Raw genomic sequence first — 27,347 nt, 5'->3', positions numbered from 1 at the left:
GATATATAAATAGTGACGTTAAGTCTTTTCACGACACTAAAATGATATGTATTGTGCTTGTCATGTCGTACCCTACTTCTTTAATATCGTCTCAAAATCGGCAAAGTGTAATTCTCATAACAAGGAAGGAAATGAATTAAATGATACAAATAGCAAAGCAATAGAATTATAAAAGAGCAAAGAAGATACCATTTATTTTCTAATTTGTCTGATTTATACAATTCGATTCGTTGGTTGTATTTATTTACAGGTATACATTGGCTACTTCAGACTTTTCTACACGGGAATTGCATTCCATTTGAAAATTGAGAAAAAAAACGCCGTTGGCTCGCCTCACCAACAAAAAAGCGAAAGCGAAAGCGACAGCGAGAAGATGTTTGAACACTCGAACTGCTCTATCGGTTACTTGCATGTCAAGTTTTTGACATCTGTAGTTGAATCGTTGAAGCGCTACAGCCTACAGTGGCTTCTGGTCTTGGATGTGAGAAGATTTTCCGGCTGCAGTTGTTCTATATGCGTGCGGATGCTGAATTATTACCAAGACAGAATCCTTAGCGCTTTCTTCGCAAGATGGTGAAGTTGGCTGCAGTGGTTCAAGCACTTTTTAATTAGGGGATGAAGAAGTTTCCAGAAAATTAAGACCATTATACGAAGAATAACGGGCATCAGTCATGTAAAATCAGATTGTGTTCCTATTGCTCACCACTCCAATGTGCCATTCATGCTTGGTGAAATCTCTGAAAGTTTCTGCATCCATCTCCTGCATTGCCATGAGTAGAAGGGAAAGTAAATACGAAAATTCTACTTCTTAATTACTTGTTTCCTTCCTCATTGGATGCTAATTTCTGAACCATGGATGCATCTGTTGACACTATTTCTTCAACGTCAAATTTTTTTCAGTGTGGGAATAATGAAAATAACTTACAATGCTATAAATGGGAGGCACCACTAGTTTAGATTTCAATGTTGGCATAACGGAAAACCGTGGTGCCAAGTCCCTTGACCTAAAAGTCCACCTGCAAGATACAGTTGTGGAGTTACATCATCAAACAGGAGGAAGGTGAACAAAGGAAAACCAAAGGTCTTCTTGCATGATGAACTTTAGCTATTTCCATGAATTCAAAAAACATTCATAACCACATCTGTTCCCATGAAAGGAACATTCACGGAACCAAGATGGTAAACATACCCAATGTAAACAAAGATGCAGAACTGTGCCCATTCTCGAATTAACAAGCGAATCCAGTAATTTTCTGATGAGTCATCCATGCTAATGTATATCTGAGAACCAGAATGCTAGTTCTGTCAACTATTGTTTGTATATATTTATATTTGTATACGTAATTATAATCAATAACATAAAGATATCATACCACAGCCTCTGCCACGGCTACTATCTGCATTGCACCTTGAAACTTTCTGCATCGACATCAGAATGCAGCATATGAGGTTCAAAATGTGATATCATCTCTTTTAAGGTCACTGTATGTTGGAACAAGGTTATAAAATGGGAGTATGACTGCAAAAATGTGAAACACATACTTGAACATGGTGTACTTTGTATAGACTGCATCATGCATTGCATGAATATCTTCATCATCTATGAAGCTTAATTGGTGGCGCAATACTAAAAGATTTTGCGAAATATGGTGAAATATCACATAGAACGAGATGAAATAGCTAAGCAGCAGCAAGACCTGAATCAAGGCAGTAACGGAAAAATAGTACGCACTGATAAGTAACTAAAAACAATTAAAAAGAAGTAACAGTTCCTGCCTATTTGCCATTGTAATGCTTTTTAGCTAGTCAAAGAAGGAAACTTACAGAGAAATAAGGTACAGAAGCTTTGTATCCGACAAGAGTCAAGTAAAAGAGACAGCCCAGGGAAGCAGTAGTACGCCGCTCAGTCACTGAAAGGCGCTCACACATGATGCAGTAACCATGGGAGATGAGTAAAAAAGACACAAAAGAAGCTGTCTGAAATATCACTCCAGTTACATACATCCCAAATGACATCCACAGGGAGCATATTTGAAGATGAAAGCATGAATACCTAAAAGTGATTCTTCAAAATTAGTATGCGTGATGGAGGAAACAACGGTAGAATATTGATGACAAAGAAGACCGAATGTGCTTTACTTCCTCACCGATACACATAACAAAATCATATGATATATACAATTTCCTATAGAGCTCTGTAAACTATTGGCCTCAGAACTTTAGGCATTGACAAATATCCTGTTAACTGATAAGTAACATCATATTAGCTTCAGAGCGGATGAAATGTTTTGAAGTTCTTCAAGTGATTGGTTTATCCCCTACATGGAGATTGGAGAAGGGTTCTTCGAAAAAGTGAAAAGGGAATTGATTTCAAATTCAAGACATGAATTTATGTCTGTTGGCAGTGGCACAATGAAGAGCATCTACATTTCATTTCCTAAAAGATCAACAGACATACCAGAAGAGGAAAGACAACGTAAGTTGCAAGGCTTTAATCAGCGGAACAGAAGCGAGCGTCCACTGCAAATTATTCGTCTGCTCTAGTTTAACAACAAAGCAACACAAGCAATTGAATCAAATAAGTAGGATATTATTAACACACACAAATGAGCCAAATTCATGAAAATTTAAATGTCCGCCTCGTTTGGCTCTCAAGACATGTAGACAAGTAAACAACTTTTGGTGTACATACATACATACATACATATATACATATAATTTCTCAGCAACCAAACAGAAGAAATAGATTAAACACTGAAACCGATTACCCAATAGAAAAATAGAAATGCCCATTTGTTCATTTGCCTAGAAACAGAGCCACTGTAAACGGTTTTCACAAACAATATAAATTAAATTTTGAAACGTGAATTCTTTAACCAAACAGAGCACAGTAGAAAAGCCTTTCAAATTTTCTCCTATAACCCAAATTATGCATCACCAACATTATCAAGTTAAAAAAAAAAACCCCAGAATACAATTTTTTTTTAAATTTTTATTTAAAAAAAAAAGAATGGAAATGGAGGAAAAAGGGACCTGGAGATGGCGGTTTTTGTAGGTGTTGAAGGTCCAGGAGCAGGCGGAGACGAACCAGATTGTCATGAAGGCTAAGTAGACCGATGGCAGAGACCGATAGGACTCGTTGAGTCCTATACGATACGCTCCGACGCTTTCCAATTCTGCCATTCTGCGAACCGGAAGCTTAATCATGAAAAGCACAAAGCTTGGCGTTTTTCCAGTCTGATTTTTCGTTTTTCCGTTATGTTTTCGCTCCCTGCGCTTTGTGCTTTTTATACATCCGCTATTGCTGACACCTACAAAACGCTGCCGTTTTAGTATTAGTATTTTAATACTATTTGTTGAAAAATAGACAAAATTTGGAAATTACTATGTACTTTAGGCCATTTAGGCCATAAATATGAATGTTTTGGGAACATTTTGTTTTGTGTTGAATGATAAATGTCTCCTTTTTGGGAATTATATTTTTAGTTTTACCTTTTCTTTTGTTTGATTAGAGGAAACATAAAAGTTTAAGTCAAAATTTTTGTCGTGAGTGCAAGGGTGAATTTTTTCTGGATACACTTTCTTGGTTGCATTAATTGAGTTTTTTTATTTTTTCCTTTCAGATAGGGAATTTGTGTTTAGATGAACATTGCCTTAACTAATTAATTTGTTTTTAGATTATTGCACTGAAGTGGAAGAGGATTGAATAGTATAAGAATGTAAAGGTGATGAGCCAGATTCAAGGAAAATGAAGTTGGTGATCCTCTCATAGTCTTTCATAGTGTCATACAACAAACCCACTCCCTCAACTAAATCCACCAAAACCAAAATTTTTTGCTCCATCAAAATCTTCTGTTACCATTTTTAAGGGACCTTGAGGATTTTAGAAGGAGCCTACCAAAAAACGTGGAGAGCACTCTACCAATATTCTTTCTGGATATATTATTGTGTTCGGTGAACTACGGATTTAGTCTTTGAATTATCACCTGAGTGAAAATTAAGTTCTTAAATTATTTTTTTATTGAAAAAAAAAGTCCTTAAACTACAAAAATCTGCTAATTACATCCCTAATATTAGATTCTAAGCTAGTTTATTTATTTTTTCATCAATTTAAGTCACATGACTCGCATGGAATACACTTTGGAACCTAGGCTGTTGTTTTCATAAGTTTAAGGACTTTTTTTTTCCCTTTCTAAGTAATAGTGCATGGAGTTAAGCTTGGATGGTAAATTAGACATTAAATTCTCAATCCATATGCATCTTTAAGCAGTTATAGGCGATAAAATGACGGTATTACCCTTTATAATGTGTCATATGACTTAAGTTGACGAAAAATTGAATAAAATAATAGCATGAAATTACCAACTTTTAATGAATTTATCCAAAAAATAATAATTTAGAGACCTAATTTTCACTGAAATGATAATTTAGAGTAAATCACCAGTTCACCCTATTTTTTTAATTGCTTACATAAATGTATGCATGGTGCTTCAAAGTTCAAACAAACTAAAGAATTAACGACTATTTTGATTAAACGAAAACAAAAGAGTAATATTTTTTCAGGCACATCTTGTATATAATTTATATATATGTTGTTTGATTAATGTCTATTAAATTCCGCTACTCAAATATAAGTATATGATTAACGATTCTAATTAGCAGTTTGACAAAAATAATTATAATATCGATGTACAATTTGTGCGAGACTTGTCCTGGCACTTAGCAAGTCGTAAATATGATCAACTATATATGGCCAACCTACTCGTACAAGCTGGTTTGCTATATGCTTCGGATTATGAGGTTTTAATTTAGTTTGGTCATTTTATGTAAGCATTAGGTGAACAAACTCACAAACACAATTTTTTCTCTGATAATCCTACTCCATTGAAATATCCAAATTTATTTTGTTCCATATTTGCCTATGTTAGGTGGTCTTAGTTAATCTTATATATAAATGGAGTGGATCCGTGGCACAACTCCTTTTACACAGTTTTTGTTTTGACACAATTTTGTGGAGGCCTCTCCGCAATGTATTTTGGTATTCTTCTTCATTTGTAAGTGAAAAGTTTTAAATCCGATTCTCGCCAAAGGCGAAATTGAACCACATTATTGCTAGTCCATTGTGAGGGTTAACCCATTCCCCCGTCCCATTACTGTAGATAATATCGGTTGTTCAACAACAAAAAAAAAAAAAAAACTTGGGTGCCAAGAAAATATTTGTCCAGAGAAAAGGGTACCAATCAATTAAAGCAAAGTCAAAACTAGTACTATAGTGCACAAGAACTAGTAGTTAATTAACAGTTTGCACATATATTGACCAAGAATAACACAATCCAATTTATCATTTGGAAAAATATGTTTACATTTGCAGCCTGTTGTGTTGAATCCCTCTCTCATTGGGTAAACAACCCTCACTCTCCATTTGAAGCGCCAAGTCTTGAAGGATACCATGAATCAACTCCAACCCTGCTTGCATGGTCTCCCCTGCCGAGAACATAAAAACCTTATTCTTCACCTCGATCCAACTCTGGCCCCGGATTTTCTTCAAACCCTTTGTCTTTGCTGAGATCCTCACCTTCGCCGACTCCTCCCATCTCCCGCTAGCAGCATACATATTTGACAGCAGCATGTAGCTCCCGGTCATTTCAGATTTCATGCTGAAAACGTCAGTGGCAGTTTCTTCCGCAATATTACTATTCTTGTGCATCCTACAAGAATTAAGAAGAGCACCCAAAACACAAGCATTGGGTTCCATTGGCATGTTTTTCACAATCTTGCTTCCTTCTAGCAATAACCCAGCACGGCCGAGAAGATCAACCATGCACGCATAGTGCTCCATCTGGGGTTCTATACCATAGACGCTAATCATCTGATCATAAAGACGACAGCCCTCCGTGACTAGCCCGCCATGGCTGCAAGCGGAAAGAACAGAAACAAACGTTACTTCGTCTGGCTTTAATCCCGAGTTAAGCATCTGATAAAAAACTCTTAGAGCATTCTCACCAAGTCCATGCATCCCGTATCCAGCAATCATAGTGTTCCACGTTATCAAGTCCTTACTGTCAAAACTCTCAAATACTAGATGCCCTTCCTTAAAACTTCCACACTTCGTGTACATGTTAACCAAGCCATTTCTAACCAAAATGCTACCATCTATCAAAGCCCTAACCACATGACAATGAATTTCCCTACCAAGGTTCAATGCTGGTAGTTCGGCACAAACAGATAAAACACTGGATATGGTGACAGAATTGCCAATTATTCCTGCATTCTGCATCCGCCGAAAAAGTTCTAGAGACTCCTCTCCTCGTCCCTGGGAAGAAAGCCCTCCAATAACAGCACTCCAACTTATGATATTAGGTCTCATTAATGGGTGTTCATTCAGCCGAGAAAATATTGCAAAGGCCTCATCGCACAAACCACATTCGGCATAGGCTGAGATCAAAGCATTCCAACTGACAAGGTTCTTGCTTTTCATTCCCAAAAATGATTCGTGAGCATTTTCTATATCACCACACTTTCCGTACATACATATAAGGGCATTTTCCACAAACAAGTAATCTTGGAAACCACCCCTTATAACATATCCATGAATCCTCTTACCCTTGTCAACCACAGCCAGATTAGCACATACAGATAACAACACAGAAAGTGATTCAGCTGTAGTTTCAATTCCTACCACCCTCATTCTACCAAACAACTCCAAGGTTTCTTCATGGCGGCCACAACGAGCATGACTTGACAATAATGACGTCCAAGTCACAGGGTTCGGCACAAACCCTTCTAATTTCATCCTCCTAAACATCTCAGTAGCACCATAGCAGTCATAATTAAAGGCATAGCTAGAGACCATAGTATTCCATGAAACATAATTTCTCACACCCATTCTATTAAACAACTGGCGAGCACAATCCATCCGACCAATTTTCCCATACATTCCCAACAAATCATTGACAACATGAAGATGATTCTGAAAACCCATATGTATAACATGACCATGCACACACCTGGATAACTTAAGCCTAGATATAAATGCACAGGCCCTAATAACCAAAGGAAATGTAAACCCATCTCCCCAAACCCCCAGTTTACGCATTTTGTCATATAGTTGGAGTGCTTCTTCAAAAAACCCATGAGAGACATAAGCTCTAAGGACTGAATTCCACAAGAGCACATTTGATGTACCTTCAACTGTGGTGGTGTCAAAAACTTTCTTTGCATCCAACACGAGGCCAAGACGTGCATAAACAGCTATGAGCCGGGCAGCCAAGAATGCTGACTGACAGGTGCCCGTGGTAACAATTTGGGAATGAACTTGTTTGCACTGTTCAGGTCCAGCGCATTGTCGAAGAAGGTGTTCAAAGAAGTCAAGAAATTCATTGTGAGTAGTGCAGGACAGGTGTGATATGATTTGGGTCTGATGAACCTGGTGGCGTTTAGAGAGCAAATGGTTGAGAATTTGTGGGAAACAGAGATGGTTGTGATGGAGACGCTGAGGCGATGCATGAAGCATGAAGAAGAAGTTGAGATTTTGTAAGATGCTGACTCTGATGCTTCTACTTCTTCATCGTCTTCATCTAATTTTTCATCATCTTCTACATCCCGTAATGTAACCAGGACCGAATCTGGATGAGAAATCTATGAGTCCTTAGATGATACCATGTTAAAGGATCTCCTTGATTTTGACAACTCAATTTTTTTCTTAGTGAGAATACAGAACAGAAACTTTATTATGATCCTGCAAATTAACAAAAGAAAACCAATATTAAACCAGCCACAAATTCGAACACGCACCAGAAAATCTTTTTTGGGCACCAGTGAAAATCTTACAAACAACAGTGCAAAAGCAGGCACACACCAGTTTATATTTTTAAAATTCAATCAACAATGGACAATAATTCAAGTTTCAAACACAACTTCAGCTTGGCGGCCCCAATAAATAGCTTGAAGGTCTTACAATTCAACGCGAAATGCAGAGAGAAAGAATACAAGTAATTTAAAGAATCAAAGATAACGATAAAATTCTCTAAAAATCATAGAAACACAACACAAATGACCTCATTACTTTTAAACAAATTTTAGCACACGTATTAACTCTTTTTCAGTCCCAATTCAACCTTCTAGGAGGCCAGGAAATTTTTATTTTTATCTGTCTCCTATCTTTTGTATATCTAATTAACAAAGAAAAATTGATGAGAATTTGAGCATACGTAAGGGAATGACCTCAATACCAACCTCTCTTTTCTGGTCCCCAAAACAGCAGAATCATTGGTACAAAAATATACCTAAAAACTAAGAACTTGATCATCTGCTCTGCTATATTATTTTCCATCTCCAATATGACAAGAAATACATGTTCCTTGAAAACTGTATTCAACTATACTACAGCACATTCACAGACAAAGGAAGCATATATGATAACTTTCATTAGGAAAATTGTTTTGTTTTCCTTCCCGGCGTACACCTGAAGCACGGGATACATTACCAGACCAGCGTAAAACATTCACGCAACAACTTTCATTAGGGATATTGTTTCAAACACACACATACGCAACTTGTACTATAGAACCCAGGATTAAACATTTTGAATTTGTTTAAGCATTCCCCAACTCACTAGACAGCAATCATGTATCCAATCCAATCATGCGTACAAAACAAGCCCGAAATGTGTACAGAAATGGTAACAGAAATCATTTTACAATCGTTAAAGGAAAACCGATACAAGGTTAATCTGTGGGACTCCTGTAATATAGTTGCTTCTGTGATGTTACACAGCAAAGACAAACAAGTAGCCGCCGCTTCTCAAGTACGAGAGATTTGATAACACATTTGTACACTAAGACAAAAAAGAATTGAGAACACATCAACCAAAAGAACGCAAAAATACAGAAATTAAAATACAAAAACTGAATCATTTAAAGAAATTAGCGAGCAATTTGGAATTTCAAAAAACTGAATCCATTGAATAAAGTTAAGAAATTTAGATAATATAAAACTTTAGTAAAAGTTAATTAATTTCAGCTTACCAACCAGATTGGATTGTGGGGTTCACCCTTGCCGTTTGGTTGCCGTGAAAACGCAGGAAGATAACACTACAGAGTACAGAGAAGAAGGGATCAGGGGGAAGAAAAAGGATTAGCGCTAAAACGGTGCGCATTGGTTTTCCTTTTGTCCTTTTTTTTAAGAAGTCTTAATGAAAAACTCTTGTACTGTTCACTTTTAACGTTAAGAACAATTTTACTCTAAAAAGTCACTTCTGCTGTTATTCGCTTACCACACATTTTTGTTATTTTGATTAAAACTCAAAGTTTTCAAGCCCTTTTTATTGGTTTTTTTTGTTTTTTCTCCTCTCACATCTTACTTTTATTCCTTTATCTCTTTCCTTTTGCCCCAAATTGAAATTTATGCCAATGATAACCATTTCTAGAATTTTCTTTTCGAACCCACCCATACATTTGATCACAATCATTGGACTACAAATAAAAATTAAAAAAAAATTAAAAATGTTTGATATATGACCGTTGGATCAACCAATGGTCATATTATTTGGATTGTTGATCATCCAAAGAGTCGTTGGCTCTATTCAGGAGTGGCCTACAAGCCTAACCGCATTGGCCTCGCCATGCTCCCGTCTAGCATGTGGTGCGCGTCCTGTGTGTGAATGTGTTGTGTTCGGGGTCAAACTCGCAGGCCCACACGTATTGGTGGACCCCAGTGAATTAAGTCAGGCTTAATTCTTGGGTGGAATCTGGCCTAAAATGGCTTGGGTGGGCTTAAAGATGTAAATTTAAGTTTTAAACCAAGGGTGCTGCTTAGTACTACGGTCTAGTCGTATTCCTCTTCACTTGTAAGTGAGAGGTTTTATGTTCGATTCTCGCCAAAAGTGAATTTGAACCACATTATTGTTCGCTTATTGTGAGACTAAGCCCACTCCCTCCCCCTTAATGTATATAATATCGTTTGTTAAAAAAAACAAAGGATTTAAACCAAGGGTTGGGCATAGTTAACGTGAGGGTGAACGATCTCTTTTATAGGACAAGGGTTCTCCTCCCCTTTTACATATTTCATGGGCTAAATAGTGACCCAATCTACGTTACAACAAGTTCTCTCTCCCCCCACCCTCTAGTTAGCTTAACAGGTCATGATTGGACTTCCGTTAGTTGAGTGCATTTTTATTTACCATCTTAAGAGCAACTCCAGTGTGGGAGCCTCCCCCCAGGCTATTCACTATTCAATCTACCATATGAACAGTAACCGACCTTAATGAATAATAACTGCATTTTGCATCTCCACCGTTGCACTTGAATAGCCCTGGCAATAGGCAATAAAAAAATATTTTTTAAATAATACATAATATTTTTTTATTTGTAATTTCGGATAAGATTTTTAATAGTTCTCTTTGTGCCACGTGTCATTATCCGAAAAGACAATTATTGGTTATGAATTTCGATATATTTTTATCCAATGCCGTTGTGCTACGTGTCCTTACTTTTTCGGATTTTTTACAATTTTTATTGAACTAATTAATCTCTGCCGTTGGATTTAAAAAAAATTGAATTTCAACACTCCAAATCACACGTGTCACAACGGTAACTTTTCTTAATTTTAAAACTATTTTTTCTTTTTTATTTATTTATTTATAAAGCAAAATAATATCAATTGTTAATCTCATATCCAGAGGTTCATATTAAATAAGATTTTTTTTATTACTGTTGCAAATCGGACGGTCCAATTTAAAGAGTCGTTGAGATCGAACAGACCATGGGAAGCCACGTGGCTTCCCAACGGTAACCTTGGCAGACTGCGACATGGACCCAAGCTCTGAAAAGTTGTCGGCTGACGCACCCCACGCGCGGGTGACGTTAGCCCTGACGTCACATACACTCGGGCTGGCAATTCCTCATAGGCCCAGAGCTCGGGCCTCCACTCTCCCTCGGGCTACCCACGCTGGAGCTTCAAGGCCGGGCTATCTGGCCCTATTTCGTCTCCCGTCCCCCAAGCACCAGCCCACGCTGGAGTTGCTCTAAAGTGGTGCTGATGTTCATCACTCTATTAATTAGGATTAGATAGTTTAAATTTTGAGATTTGTGTAGTAGATAAATTAAATTAAAATTATCCAACAACAATCAAAAATTGATAACCATCACTATCACTTTAGAATGATAAGCATAAATATATCCCGTTAATTATGGTGGGTATATATATGTACACTAGATTTTTTAGTAAAGTTACATAGTACTTATCTCATGGGCTGACTCGCTGTACTCAGCTGAGGCAATGCTTGGCCCACTACTCAACCATACTTAACTAAACTGGTGATTTCTATTAATTTTATTGGAATTGTTATTGACACTTCAAAAATCTCATTATGCACTCCAAACTTTTTATATTTGAAAAGAAAAATACACTTGTGAGAAGTGTAGAATAAGATTTTTGAAGTACCAATAACACTTTCAAATTTTTTTAGTAGAGCTATGTAGTTGATAATGGGAGAGCAATCTGTTAGAGTTGAACTCGTAGCACAATAGGTACGCATAATTGTTTTTTGTCACTATTGTCGAGCACATGTATGAGAATATCCGATCTAACAAATGTTGAGAAAATTGGCATTAAGTTCAAATGGTTTTTTTTTTTCTTATCTTTTTCTTCTTTGGTCGGAAAGAGAACTTTAAAAATCCAAGTGGCTTTGCATATTTCTCTTTTTAATTAATTATTTTTGTATTCATGTTTCTATATATCCAGTTGCGATAGTTAGTTGGCATGCCCGGTTCACTTGCGAATTTAAAAAAACTTGTGTAGGAATGTAAGGTTAACTAGAGATGAACGTTAAGTGTATTGACCAATTAAAACTTTACCCATTTGTCAACAAATATTTAATTTTATGACTAAAATGACCTAAAAGTTCCCTTTCGAAACAACTAATGTTGTACGAGTCTCCTTAGTGGAGTGATGTCTTCAAACATGCTATGAAAACTAAAGCCAATTAAAGACGACTGACTCTAATGGAAAACAATTTTCTAGTTTCTAAGAGTGTACCACGTGAAAAAGAATTAGAGATCTTTTAGTTTAATGTGATATTATAGTTATGGACGACTGACTGTAATGGAAGACAATTTGTTTTCCATCAAATTAATAATCAACTTTCTCCCCCACCAAAAATATAATAATAAAATAATAATAATAATAATCAACTGTGTGTTATACCATTGGTTTCTCATCCACCAACCCTTAGACTAAAAGCCAAACACATGTTAAGTCATCTGGCTCACGTTAATGTATACCACTGGCCTTTCTTTACTGACCGTCTGCATAGAATAAGGTTCTAAAAGACGTTAGACATTAATTGGGCGACGGGCTGAGACCTATGCGACTAGACGGATTGAAGTAAATTTATTATATACTATATCAATAAGTGTCTATTTATACTTTAAAAAACTCATAATTGTATTGCGATACATGCATTGCATAATAAACTGACATATAGATTATAAAGTATTAGAATATATTGAAAACATGGGGAGCAAGCATATAATGAGTGTTTATCCAAGTATTCAACAAGTCTATTACATTTTATTGAAAAAGTAAAATGTAAAATGAAAGTTATCGATTTTCTGTCTAAGTGGGAGTTGCAACCTAGGCGGATTCAAGTGCGCTAGACAGATGCTTAAGCGTGTCTAGGCGTCATTTCTTAATTTTCAAACGCCTAGGGACTAATTGAGGCGTTGCCCTAGGCGCTGCCCTAGGCGCTAGGCAGAGATTTTTAGAACAGTAGCATAGAAACATGTTACTGATAAGCGGAAAGGGATCCTTTCCGGATCCCTTCCACCTAATTCTTCTTATCAAACAATCCGAGCCCTTGAAATTTGATTTAACGGCTAAAATTATTATAACTTTAAAGTAGACCCTTGTTTTTAGTCATTGGATCAAATTTCAAGGGTTCAGATTGTTTGATAAGGAGTAATAGGTGGAAGAGATCCGGAGATGATCACTTTCCATAATCTTCCTAACACGTCGGTATACATGTCAACTTGTAATCTACACTTGTAGGTGTGCAGAATTGTCCTCATACATGTAAAGAGCACTATGTTGTAGGTGTGTAGGAGTGTTCTCATGCGTAAAATATGTCAAAAATAGATATGGAAGTTGAAACAAATTTATAAAACAAAAGGGAAAGAAAAAGGAGTTGGGGAGTGAAAACAAAAAAGGAGGGAGACAAAAAGGAGAGCGATCTTGATATAGTTGAGGCAGTCAATCAATATACAGTGATCATCAATGTATATAATTACAACACATTGATCTCTGTTTCAAATTATATAGCACGTCTAGGCACATAAGAAATGTAATGAATATATCCCTTTGCAACTTGCTAACGTCAACGGAATTTACAATTGGTTGATTGTTTGTCAGGTCATCATTCATCATAATGCAAGTGCTTCGATATGTCTATATTTAGATACAAGTAATATTAAGAAGATTAAATTTGTAAACTAAATGAAATGTCACCAATAAAAAAAATAAGTACGTTAATCAACACTTAATTAATAATAAAATTATCAACAACCACATCATTTAGGTTACAAAAATTAATTTAAAAATTTAATATCCTTAACATTACTCTTTAGTCTTTACATATATAACATGTTATGGCGCAACAAGAGAAGGAAGAGAGGTGAGAATAGTACGCATTAGTGTTTTATTTTTTAATGACTTCCTCAAAGGAAAATCAATTAATATTATTTTTCTTTCAAACAAATGATATTATCTACACAAAGGGATGAGTGAGTGTGCTAAATTTCACAATAGGTTAACCATAATAATATGATTCAAATTCGTTTTTGATAAAAATTAAACTTAAGACATTTTGTTTACAAGTTAAGAATAATACTCATAGACTCTAATAATGAGTGACTCTAATGCCAAGCTTTAAACATGGACCTGTTTACTGAAAGTACTGATTAATTTAATCTAAATGTAGCAATTAAAGGAATCTGCCTAACACAAAAATATAGGAAGAAAAGATATGGTCAATAAGGTGTTGTTATGTGCTCATTGGTGATGAGGTAAGATATGCCTAATGATGATCCTTTTTCTGATGATTTTAGAAATTCTGTGATAGTGACCGTTAATCGTATATCGTACATTAAAAAATAATTTCAAAATTTAAAATTTAAAATAAATAGTATCTAATGAAATTGAATCGCATGAAAGATCACGATCCATGAATTCTTAGGATCTCAAAAAAAGAATCCAGCTATAATTCTTTTCCTAATTAATTGCGCTGGATCTTTTTCCTAATTAATCAATCAAAGTGGGAATGTGTTTTGAAACAAAGCAACGGACAAAAGGAATGGACCTTAAACGGACAAAAGAAAGGAGAGACGTGGAATTAGGTTTGCAGAATAATTCAATTTAGAAAGTTGTACTCTCTCTTTCATTCTCTTACCCTCTTTTTACTGTTTTCCCTTTTCAACTTTAAACAAAAGGGTAGAGATCATCGTCCCACCAAATAATTAATCCGGACTCTTAAAATTTGATTTAATGACTAAATTTATTATAACTTTTTAAGGGTCCCCTGCTTGTAGCCGTTAGATCAAATTTCAAGGGTCTGAATTAATTGATTAGTGGACTTTGGTGGGAGAGATCTAGAAAGGATCTCTTCCCTAAAAAAAATATCCGCTAAACAAAAATATTTTACTTTTTACATATAAAATTAGAGCAGGATTCTCGTATAATTCTCTTTGTGAAGATCCTGTAGATCCTTTAATCATGTCATTTTATCGTACATCGTGCGATCAGAAATTATTTTAAACTATATTATTTAAAATTGAACACAAATAGTACCTGACGAAAATTGACTGCACGATGTACAATGAACAGACAAGATTAAAAGATCTACAGAATCCTCATAAAGAGGATCCGGTGAGAATCCTATCTCATAAAATTGTAGTGTTTTTTTTTATACTTTTGACAGTTTCATGCATTTGTAAAAAAAACAAAAAAAAAATAAAAAATTTTCTTTTTGTGTTTGTATGTATGAATGACTCCACTTCATGTAAGTTGTTAGTGTTTTTGTCATTGTTAATAGCAAAATAAATTAACAAAGGTAAGAGCTATTTATACTACGGTTTAGTGGTATTCCTTTTCAATGGTAAATGAGACGTCTTATGTTCGATTATAATCAAAGACGAATTTAATCCATATTATTACTAGTATATTGTGAAGCTTAACTCATTCTCCCATCCTTTAATATAGATAATATCGTTTGGTCAAAATAACTGTAAGTTAAGGGTGAATGCAAAGGAGCGTGTACCCCATTTCATATCCAATTCCCTACACCCTCATCTCTCTCTCTCTCTCTCTCTCTTAATTTTTTTTATATATAGTTGCATATTGGCTCCCACATCAATAACATATACACTGCTACATTTTATTTGCTCCACAATTGTTAGCTTAATTTTTTTTATATATAGTTGCATATTGGCTCCCACATCAATAACATATACACTGCTACATTTTATTTGCTCCACAATTGTTAGCTGGCGTAGGTCTCAATCTGTCAGCAATGGCACCAGAACCAAACATTTCAGAAGCTGAAAGCACCAGCAACTCACCCTCATGCTCGTCTGGTTTGTTGCATACTCGCCCGAATTCAACCTCCAACACGCCCAACACCATAACCAAGAAGCCCAGCTCAGAGCAGCAGCAGCAAGTAATACTCAAAAGAAAGAGACATGATGATAGCAACGTCAACAGCAGCAAACACGCAGTTTACAGAGGAGTTCGTATGCGCAACTGGGGAAAATGGGTGTCTGAAATTCGCGAGCCGCGCAAGAAGTCAAGAATCTGGCTTGGCACATTCTCAACTCCTGAGATGGCAGCCCGTGCGCATGACGTAGCCGCCCTCAGCATTAAGGGCAGCTCCGCCATTCTGAACTTTCCAGAACTGACCGAGTTGTTGCCACGGCCAGCGTCCCTTAAACCTCAAGATGTCCAGGCTGCCGCGACCAAAGCAGCAGCCATGGTTCATTTAAATTCTACAACATCATCATCATCGTTATCATCATCGTCCTCCTCCTCTTCCTTGTTTTTGTCGCAGTCCGAGGGTTCGGAATCTGAGGAGCTAGGGGAGATTGTGGAGTTACCCAATATCGAGGGCAGTTTCGAGTCGCCCGAGTCGAGGAACGAGTTCATACTGGTTAATGACTCATTGGATGCGTGGGTGTATCCATCACTAGGTCTCGAGGGAGTTGAGTTAAACTTGTGGGGATTTTTCACATCAGATATTAGCAGCTGAGAGAACTTAATACTCCCAGCAACTTTGGAGGTCTAGTAATGTGGGTTGTTCGAATGACTTAATTGGTGTTCGTAGTTTTTTTTTAGCTTTTTCATCTCTAGAAAATTGCTGATTTTATATGGTCCTATATAATTCATTGTGCAAGTTGTTTGCCTGCTTTTGACAAGTGGTCACAACTGTCATTGTAATATAATCCATACAATTTGGTGATATATCTTTAATATTTAGTATACGTCTTGGTTTTTTTTCCAAGAATATAATTACATTCCATGCTCCAAAAGATCTTCAAAACAAGTTAACTTAGTTGCTGCACATATATGGCATATTCTTTCACAGTGACCAGGGACCACGGCTTACACATAAATGGTTTTTTTATTTTTTAACAAAAGATATTTATATGTAAGTTAGCTAAGCCTCACAATAAGTTAGCAATAATGTGGTTCAAATTATCTTTTGACGAGAATTGAAATTAAGATCTCTTACTTACAAATGAAAAGAAACACCGCTAGATTGTAGTACTAAGTGACTACATATAATTGGTATTAGCTGCACTACAAGCAATCATTACCATAATGCATGATAATTATCATTAGTCGTCAATGTCTACTCTTTATCTTATTCAACTTTAGAAGTTCGCATTACTATTTGTTAATTTGTTTGTTCTTTTGGCCTTCAATTGTGGACTAAGATGTAATGACTCTTATGTATTGGCCAAATTGGAAAATTCTACCGTTGGAAGGTCCAGAATTATGTTGTCATCACATAGGGATTTGAATCCCATCCGGATATAAATTGTAGAGATTATAGGAATTTTCACATCCTAATCATTCATCATATATAAATCGTGCGGTCAGAATTCATTTGAAATTTTTATTTAAAATTAAACACAAATAGTACCTATCTTATTCAACTTTAGAAGTTCACATTACTATTTGTTAATTTGTTTTTTTCTTTTGGCCTTCAATTGTGGACTAAGATGTAATGACTCTTATGTATTGGCCAAATGGAAAATTCTACTGTTGGAAGGTCTAGAATTATGTTGTCATTACATAGGGATTTGAATCCCATCCGATCTAAATTGTAGAGATTCTAGGAATCCTTACATCCTAATCATTCATCATACATTGTGCGGTTAGAATTTATTTGAAATTTTTATTTAAAATTAAACATAAATAGTACCTAAAGAAAATTGATTGCACGATATACAATAAACGGTAAGATATGACGATCCCTAAAATTCTCACAAAGAAAAGGACAAGGATTGTCTGCCTTCCCACTTCCCGCACCCTCCTGTTTTTGTGGTCACAGTTAAACCACGTCAATATTTTATATTACTATTCATTTTTGTCTTATTATCTCTATAAAAAAAACAATATAAAATGTTGACGTGACTTAACCGTAATCACACAAAATAAAAGGGTACGAGAAGTGGGAGGGCAGACAATCCCTATTCCAAAGAAAATCCTCAACAAATGTACCGTTGGAAATTGCAATGATTCGAAGTGACTTCTTCCGTATATCCGAGGACAAACATGCCATAAAAAAAATAAATAAATAAATTGAATATGGTGCAACATTTGATCCAGATCCTCTCCTGAGCAGTTTCCTAGGGATCCTGCAATTATGTCCGTTCATCATATATCGTGCGGTCAGAAATTATTTAAAATTTAAATTTTAAAATTCAAATATAAATAGTACCTAACAAAAACTGATCGTACGATATAAAATAAATGGACAAGATTGCAGGATTCCTAGGATCCCTAGGAAATTGCTCAGGAGAGGATCCTGATTCGCAACATTTTTCTGTGTGGGGACAGAAGAAATGTGGCAAATTTTAATATTGGATGACAACTGGAAAGAATTTTCCAGGAGACCAAATAGGAAATCGGAATGGTAATGGCCAGTCAAAAGACCGGGAGCACAACCCTATACAACGAACGGGGGAGAGACGCCGGGAGTAAAACTCTTTTTTTTTTTTTTTTTTGAAACGCAGGTACGATTTTCATTAGCAAATCAGAACACGTACAAACTGAAAATAGTGTGCTTAATGAGCCTCTTTATTTCTAAAAAGTTAAGAAAGAGAAGAAAAGAAAAAGATCATGGGGTTTACCGGGCCGGTAACACCCCGGAATCAAAGACGGAGGTTCTGTTTTAGTGTGGTTGTTGGCGGAGAGTGTTCTAGATAGAGAGACGGGAGAGGTTGAGTTGTTTTAGTCTTACCATGCATGGAAGATACACCATTCTGTACATAGACCATGAGTTTTACTTTTTGTAGGATTAGAGCTAGTAAATTTGTAATTATATTCAACTAAGATGTAAGTAAATGACTAAAAGAAAGTAGGATTTTTATATAAAATTAGTGAAAAAAAGTTGGACTATTTTGGAATATTTTTTTTAACAAACGATATTATTTACACTAAGGAAGAGGTGATGGACTTAGCCTCACAATGAGTTAGGAATAATGTGATTCAAATTTGCCTTTGTCGATAATCAAACCTAAGACCTCTACTTATAAGTGAAAAGAAATACCATTAGATCGTAATACTATGTGACAAAATTTAAAAAAAAAAAGAGTTTAAGATGGATTAATTGTCATCAAGCTGACAAAACTTTGTTAGGGACTGAGCACGAACCTACAATACTTTTTCTTTTTCCCTTTCTATTTAGAGGAGGAAAATAATCTATGTCTCAATCAATGGTTAGTTGATTAGTATTCCACTTTGATTTATGCAACTTATTGTTTAACATCTATATAAGAATATGACATTAAAACTTTTTTAGCCCTAGCTAGGTCCTTGTTTAATTAGTGCCTAACTTTGTTGTCTCTTGAAGAAATTAGTTGTCAAACTAATATAATTCAACCCTAAACACTCAAAAAGATGCAAATTAAACTTGAGTTTATCAAAAGGGTGACAATGGTCAAATAAAATAGAAAGAAACTTGCATGTCACGTGACTAGTTAAGTAGCATGCATCATCTAATTAAAGTTTAGTTATGTGTTGTAGGTTTTTACCTAAACTTAAAATATTTTAATTAGATTGTATCGATGATGTGACACACGAAAAATTCTCACCTACATTTTTTCTTGTAATCTAGACAACTAGACACTTACTAATTCAATTTTTAAGCTCCAACCCCGTTTGCGTACTTTAACCTAGAAGAAGATACAAATAACCTGTACTCGGTGGTTGAAGTTAGACACATAGATCTGTCTGTTTCAAAGTTTACTTTTGGGAAACAGCGAGTTATTAACAGATAATTGAGGTGCGAAAAAGATGTTTTCGTCGGGGACAATAGAAAATGACACAGTTTATGTGTACTCAACTGTTATATTTTTGCTTACATAATCAAGCAGCAGGACCAGTGAGACAACTCACCCAAGTCTTTCATTAATATATAACAAGGACTCGTTACTTTGTCAATTCTAATTGCAAGTTGCAATATTTCTCAATAGTATAATTACCATAAAGTCCATGGTTTATTATTATTTTGTCTCTATATATAAAGTTCCCTAATATGGAATGAACGACATGCACACTTAATTAAATATTTAGAATTCAACAACAAAAAAAAAATTTAGAATAATTAAGGTTAAATTTTTAATCAATAAAAAAAAGGTAAATTTTTTTAAGGGATTTTCATTCTATCTTAGAATAACCTCTTCCTTCTCCTTGAATCTTATTTTACATCCTTATGTCATTTATGCTTTAACTACTTACGTAGGTTAACATGATCAAACATGTTGTTCTTCTTATTTTGGCTGATTTAGCGTTTGTTGTTGATATGCATTAGATGTCCTTTCTTGACCATAATAAAAAAAGTTGTCCTATTATCTGACTTTGTGTATATGACTAAGGCCATGACCAAACTTTTATATTATTACAAATTTAACTTATCTGTATGCTTGCTTTTATTTATTTTATTATTAATGGAGAAAATAAATACTTCTACTTCAATATACAAAACATTAAATGGCTTTCCCGACGATTATGCCAGGGAATTTTTGCTGCGATAGGTCAAATTTTGCAGGTGAACGGCTTTCCTGACGACTATGCCAGCGAATTTCTGCTGCGATAGGTCAAATTTCGCCTGTGAAGATCAATTTTCGTAAGGAAAGATGTTGCTAGCCAAGCCTAGCCATCAAAGATCTTTCCCGACGGCTATTGTAAAATTTTTCTGCATAGATCTCGCCCGATGAACCTAAGACTGCAAAATAGTAACGCCAGTAAGGAATATACGGGCAAAAAGGATTATGTTGAGTGGTCCGAAGTCTCAACTCTTGTTCAGTTATGTTGAATTAGTCCAAAACTCTAGATTCTAGCAAATAGAAATTGCTCAATATAAACATTTGTGTTTGTAACTTAGGGTACAATGTTATTGCTTGAAATCCAGATAGGAAATAGGAGAATTACTTTATTAAATTCATGAATTGATACTTGGTCTTATTGATTGACTAACATAGTTAAATTATGCATCTTTGAGTCATTGAATCGATTAATTGTTGTGGTTGTGAACCTATGTTGGAAAACATTGTGATTTATGTGAATGACAAACCTGGTTGTGAAATGGTTGCTTTAAGTAGTTTGGAATCTTGTGATTATAGAATTCTATACTTTTCTACTAAAAAGTACTATGATAAATGTCGGAGTCTAGTGAAGGGTGAACTACGAATGACTTGATCTTGTCTGAGGGTACATAGGTAGACTAACACAAGATTAGATGCAACCATGACATTAAAAAAAAAAAGTTTACTACATTATTGAGCTATTGAGTTTTTTTTTTATTTTTTAATTTTTTTTTACATGATTTGAAAGTGAGGCAGGATCGATAAACACATACCTTTAACGTCATGTCTCGATCCTGAACATATTCGAAGATTGAGGTGTGAAACCACTAATTCATCTCCTATAGAAAGAAATCAAACAAGTTTTGGCAAGTCATTTTATCTCAAAAAGAAAAGCTATAAAATCGAAAGATCTTCGAAATTGTAATTCTACGAGCAATAAACCCAATTTACAAATTATTCAGTAAATCAAGCCTCCCTCGATTTCATTTATTTCCTCCAAATCGCATCGAAGCACACTCCCAAGTTCAATCGATCAGGAAATTCATATGTATTATAATGATAAATTCAGTCCTTAATCATCATCAACAACATGAAAATAAGTCCAACAAACCCCCATAATTTACTAAATGCACAGATTAAGCATAAACAGTGAAATCTAACAAACTATCCAAAAAGCATAGAGCATTGAGTAATTATTAAATAAGAGTAGATAGATGTAGGATGTATTACGATAAATTTTAAATTGTAACAAACTATGACACATCCTGACAGGAATCAAGGCATGTTGACCGTCACATGAGGGTGACGTAGCCATATGCGCAGTGCGGAAGTGACAGTGATATGAAAATGTGAGTAATTAAAAACCAAAACTAACTAATTTACACTAGACAAGTATATAAGTGCGAGTGAAGGTACTTAAAGTGTGGTTACATATATTCAGAGTACATGTAACCTAGATACAGTCCAGCCAGCTAGGTAAGAATTATACAAGGCACGAAAGAAATCCCTACATTATTTGAAGTTTGTCAGAACCGCCGTAGAGTCCTCATAAGCCACCAACACGAACTTCTAACTAGAACCTGGAAGGGCGTAAAACAGAAAACGTGAGTGGGCAAAAACAAAGCTTTTCAAAACCATTTCTCTTTCCAAAAGTGATAACCCTTTACCGTAAAATCGGTATAATTTCCCAGAAGATAGTAATACATACATATGTAGAAATCATGCTCGAGAGTACTGAAAACCGAGTATATGCCATGTCAAGTATCTCAGCAATGAAATAAGTAAGCCAAGTGAAATAAATTAATATAAATGATATATCAGCTGGAGTCACCTAATGTGACCTGTATGGCTGAACCTATAGCTCATAAAATATGCATGCACATGAGTCAGAACGACTTATTGTGGTCTGTACGACATGAGTGGGTGTAAATAAGTACACTCAAGTGCTATGATCAAGTGAAGGCTGTGCGATAAATCACGGGTCACCTACGAGTCGGAACCACCTATTGTGGTATGTACGACAGGGTTGTACACCAAACTTGGATCCAAGGTAAGCATACGGTGCGGGAGGTGAACATAACGTGAAGGACTATGCCTTGGTCACGGGGGAGAGCACTAACACCAGGGTGCAGGATAATGAGCTCTAAATGCATCTACGTATAATCACAAACAATGCATCCACTATCATTAATATATACTCACTTGAAGCTTACCTGGGCGTCCGCAACATCAAGCAACAATATGCATATCTATACTAATGCATACTCTAAAGTATAATGCAATTGACATGGCATTTAAAACGTAAATCCATTTAAAGCAATTTCTGGGGAAATTGTAAAGTATATATATATATATATATATATATATATACGTATATAGAAAACCAAAAGGCCACTCACTGGTAGGTAGCAGGGTCGTAACCCCTGAGTCTCGCCTGGCTACGCTCATCCTCCGGAAATATCTCACTTATATGCGAAAAAACTAATTTAACATTAATTTTAAGCACATAACCAAAACCGTGTAATAACTTCTCATACGATGCTCAATTGGGGTGTTTGAATATACCATCATGGCTTACTCAACACCACGAGCATCCCATATTTTTAGAATAATTTTCTGATGACTCGCGCGCCCTCACGTGTCGGCTAAGGCATGGCCACGCGCATGCACATGTTTGACACACTGTCGGATTCCCTAACGACGTTAGGGAATATTCCATTAAATAGAAGCATATACCGTTATATTTACCTGACGCCATTAGTATATTCCGTCAAAGTTGACAGAATATTCTTCTTTCTTCTCCGGTGGTTCATCGGATTTCGGCGCTGATCGCCGCTGCGTCGTTGGTTTCTGGAAAAATTTAAAATTTGATTTTCTCACTCAAATCTCAACCAAATTTCACAAACTTTACATGGATTTGAAGCTCTCAGAGAACAATTCCTTACCAGTTTGAAGTCCTAAAACCGAAGAGAAACAGTCTGAAAAACTCTTGGAAAAATCCGACTAAACTGGAGCTTTTCGAAAACACCTACTCTGACGTCAACTTTGTCCCAAATCCCTTCTAAGGTTCTTACAAAGTTGTTTAGGAGTTTCCTTGAGCCTTAAAACCTTGGAAACATGCCTCGATCACAACGGAGCAACAACCACCTCGCCGGAGCTCGAGAGTTCTCAAGTTCCCGAGACTCGTTCCATGGCCAAAAGGTACCACTCAACTCATGAAGTCACGAGGAGTACGATGGTTACCTTCAATAGCTCGATCCGTGACGTTTGATTAAGGTTAAAGGTGATGGTGTCTCGGTTGTATGGACGAGAGAAAAATCGAGAAGAGAGGAGAGAGAAGGTGAGGTTGCATGTGTGTGTGTGTGTTACGGGATTGCCAAAAAGAAGAAAGAAAATAAAACCTGATTGGGCCCAAGGAAGTAGGAGCCCAATATAATTGGTCCATAACTTACCCGTTTACGTGCATTAATAATCGTAACTTTCTCGTTACAACTCCGATTCAACCCTAATTCACGTCAACGTGCTCGTGACGTCGAGTACGAATTAATTAAATTAGTGGGAAAATAATTTAAAACTATATACGTACATCCACGTGACCAAGCCAACGAGGGCATAATTATCATTTTACATACATTCGGGGAGAAAAATATATATATTTATTCAGGACGGGTCGTCACAAACTACACATGATTTGTTCATATTTTAATAAGGTTCAATTTCACAAATAATGAGTGAGGGTTTTTACAATAATAAATGGCATATATAGAAATACTTTTAAAATAATTAAAAGCACTTTCAGACCCATGAGAAAATAAGTAGAACTTAAATTCCTCCAGCCCCTTGGTATTCATACTCATTCCCAAGATAAACCAAAAAAAATGTTATATACCAAAAAATTGACATTTCCTACCTACTTTCCCCAATGTTAACAAAATGGGAAATAAATTTTGCATATCCATATGGGAAATCATTCTCATTAATTCATTTCCTCGTATCAAACGCAACCTAAAAACGCTTTTGGTTAGTAGAAAAAGTAAAAAGCACTTTCAGTGCTTTATGAAAATAATAATGCTATTTACACACTTATCTTTGTCTCTCACACATCCTTATTTAATTTTAAATTTAATTTTTATCATTGATCTTTTTCAATTCATTTAATTGGACGATCGAAAATGGAGAGGGGTGTGCAATAAGTAAAACTAGGTGTGTGAATAACACTACCTTGAAAAGACACTCATTGTTGTATGCTTCTTTCAAGAAATACTTCAAATATTTCCAAGAAATACTTGCATTTTTATTAAAATTTTCAATGTGTTTATAATGAAAACAGTTCCAAACGAGACCAAAGACCTTTAGCAACCTATTATGAAAAAAAAAAACAGATGGTTCAATTTGGTTATATCAACACATCAACACATTGTGTAGTACAAACTATTATAAAAATTCGTGTCTAGGCACCCACTTAGGTGACAACTCTTACTTAGACAGAAAATAGATAAATTTCATTTTACATTTTATTTTTTTCAATAAATTGTAACAATTGTTGAATACTTAGATGAACACATATTATATGTTTGTTCCTCATATTTTCATTATGTTCCAATACTATATAATCTATATGTCATTCTACTTTCTTGTTTATGTATTCCAATGAAATTATATATTTAAGCAGACACTTATCTATACCATATATAATAAATTTACTTAAATCCGTCTAGTCCGTCTAGGCTTCCGTCTAGCCGCCTAATCTCTAAGCCCTAATCTGCTGCTCTACTAGTGCCTAGCGTCTTTTATAACCTTAATTTTACGGTATAACAATTTGAATTATAACATTACTAATTTTGGATTATTTTAATTTATAAAGTATGCCGATAGCTAGTGCATTTGGTAGGTGATGGGAAGAAGTTGATGGTATACCAATTGAAATATGTGGGGTTAACTTATACAAGAGCTCGTGCCGGTATTTAGGGCAATATTCTACTACTGAAGCTACAACAAGGCCTTACTATTTCTTTTCCAAATACCCTACTACCAAATGTTTACCTTTTCTTTGTTTTTGTTGGATAGATCAAATTTAGATCACTTGATGAGAATCTTATCAATCCTCAGAATAATGGGGCTCCAAAGGAATGAACCCAACCAACTGTGATGCATGATGGCCATATAAGTAGCAATATTATTGGTTGCTGGACCCCTTCGTCCTCCACTGAATTTCCTCTTTGGATAATGGAGAGATTCATAGAATCATAATCACATCATTATGTACTCACTAGTCAACCACATTTAGCTCTTTCATAATACAAGACTCTGTCCCACTAGTACTCCCGGTACTGTTCTAAAAATTCCCGTCTAGTGCCGCCTAGGTCCCACCTCGGCGCTAGATGGTTGGCCACCATTCCGATTAATGCTTAAGCGTTTGAAAATTAAGAAAGAACGCCTAGACCTGCTGAGGCACTCGCCTAGGCACCGGCCTAACCTGTCTAGACCCACCTAGGCACCCGCTTAGGTTGAGACTCACTTAGATAGAAAATAGATAACTTTCATTTTGTATTTTATTTTTTTTCAATAAATTGTAGGAGACTTGTTGAATAGTTAAATGAACACAAGTTATATGCTTGTTCCCCATGTTTTCATTATGTTCCAATACTTTATAATATATATGTCATTTTATTTTGTATTTTATGATGAAATTATATATATTTTAAGTATAAACACACTTATTTACACAAAATATAATAGATTTACTTAAATTCGCCTAGTCCGCCTAAACACCTGCCTAGACCCCGCCTAGGCGCCTAGGCACTACGCCTCAGCCCGTCGTCCGACTAGCGCCTAACATCTTTTACAACCCACTCCTAATCGATTCATTTAGGTCAATTTATATAATTATACTATAACTCAGCTTAACGGGGTTGATTAATCATACTAAAATCGGAAAACATAAGCTCATTCTTAACTAGAAGATACGTTGTCAAATTTTTTGCACATGACACACATTGACACGTATAAAATCGAAAAACTAAAGGTGAGAATTTACTTCTTCAATGAGAACACCTTCCGCAACAAAGTTAAAATTCAAAACCATGCAGATAAGAAATAATAGGTTGAGCATCTTTCAAGAGTTATTTGATGAAAGCTCCAAAGATGATAAGCAATCTTCAGTCCCATCGTGACAGCCAAAATTTCTTTAGGCATAAAATACCCTAAAATACTTTTTTAATGAAACCACTAAAAAGGCAAAATTTGAAATTTACTTTGTCCTTTATTTTTTTTAGTTAGTGTATTTCTCTTTGATTTACTGTGTTTCAAGTTCAAATTTTTTTCTCTTCTTCTTAGTGTAAATTATTATAAAATACCGATTTTACCAATAAAAAAGAAATTAACATTTGCACTCAAAAACTCTAATTATGCACTCATGACACAATTATTATTTTTGAGTGGTAATAATAGTTAAAAAAAAAAAATTCTGCGTTTGGTTTTAGATAAACAAATAAGTTATTGTATAAATAAATAATTTAGACAGCACCTGTCAACAAGCGCCCATGGCCTAATGGATAAGGCGCTTGACTTCTAATCAAGCGATTGTGGGTTCGAGTCCCACTGGGCGTGCACCCTTTTGTTTTCTAAATTTTTTTATGCTTCATTATTTCACAGTTCACTTCTCCCTCTCTCTGCGTGTACAACACTACAACGTGTCTTGCGAACTACAGTTCACTGCCATAAGACTGGCCGCCTTGCTTCCGTGTTCCACTCGGTTCCGCTGCTGCTCCGGCCAACACGTACTCACGACCCGTCAGTGGCATTGCCTTCATACCACATGTATATCATTTTTCTATAAAGATGAGACTCACATATGTTGGTAGAGGCTAATTTTATTAGAAAAGTGGTACACATATGGTATAAAAAACGTAATAAGTGTAACATTACTTTGATCTGACTCATTATGTGACTATATAATTCAATGGCGTAGCCACACCAAAGGCTACA

The 27,347-nt window shown here is 35.5% G+C and overlaps 3 protein-coding genes and 1 non-coding gene across 6 annotated transcripts; 2 read left to right on the top strand and 2 right to left on the bottom strand.

Moving 5' to 3' along the window:
• Positions 1-166: 166 nt before the first annotated feature.
• On the bottom strand, positions 167-3,251 carry LOC126609903 (uncharacterized). Its single transcript, XM_050277832.1, has 9 exons — positions 3,034-3,251; positions 2,459-2,535; positions 1,825-2,053; positions 1,543-1,697; positions 1,374-1,419; positions 1,190-1,281; positions 926-1,016; positions 704-760; positions 167-583 (listed from the first exon to the last, which is right to left on the bottom strand). The coding sequence occupies exons 1-9, from the start codon at positions 3,205-3,207 to the stop codon at positions 458-460; spliced, it is 1,047 nt and encodes a 348-aa protein (XP_050133789.1). The 5' UTR covers positions 3,208-3,251; the 3' UTR covers positions 167-457.
• Positions 3,252-5,216: 1,965 nt separating this feature from the next.
• Positions 5,217-9,184, bottom strand: LOC126612148 (putative pentatricopeptide repeat-containing protein At1g17630). Of its 3 annotated transcripts, none has more exons than XM_050280471.1 (2): positions 9,027-9,184; positions 5,217-7,738 (listed from the first exon to the last, which is right to left on the bottom strand). In XM_050280471.1, the coding sequence occupies exon 2, from the start codon at positions 7,511-7,513 to the stop codon at positions 5,360-5,362; it is 2,154 nt and encodes a 717-aa protein (XP_050136428.1). In that variant the 5' UTR covers positions 7,514-7,738; positions 9,027-9,184; the 3' UTR covers positions 5,217-5,359. The 3 variants fall into 3 exon arrangements, with proteins under 3 accessions (XP_050136428.1, XP_050136429.1, XP_050136430.1); XM_050280472.1 differs by having other exon boundaries at positions 9,031-9,170; XM_050280473.1 differs by lacking the exon at positions 9,027-9,184 and adding an exon at positions 8,723-8,836.
• Positions 9,185-15,402: 6,218 nt separating this feature from the next.
• On the top strand, positions 15,403-16,554 carry LOC126610139 (ethylene-responsive transcription factor TINY-like). Its single transcript, XM_050278125.1, has one exon. The coding sequence runs from the start codon at positions 15,563-15,565 to the stop codon at positions 16,292-16,294; it is 732 nt and encodes a 243-aa protein (XP_050134082.1). The 5' UTR covers positions 15,403-15,562; the 3' UTR covers positions 16,295-16,554.
• Positions 16,555-26,896: 10,342 nt separating this feature from the next.
• TRNAR-UCU (transfer RNA arginine (anticodon UCU)) lies at positions 26,897-26,969 on the top strand. The gene has a single exon. It is a non-coding gene; the product is annotated as a tRNA-Arg (tRNA).
• The last annotated feature ends 378 nt before the right edge of the window (positions 26,970-27,347 follow it).

This window comes from Malus sylvestris, chromosome 17, assembly GCF_916048215.2.
Source record: "Malus sylvestris chromosome 17, drMalSylv7.2, whole genome shotgun sequence".
NCBI lineage: Eukaryota > Viridiplantae > Streptophyta > Magnoliopsida > Rosales > Rosaceae > Malus > Malus sylvestris.
Note: the sequence above shows the minus strand (reverse complement) of the source record. Positions and strands in the feature narration are given on the sequence as shown.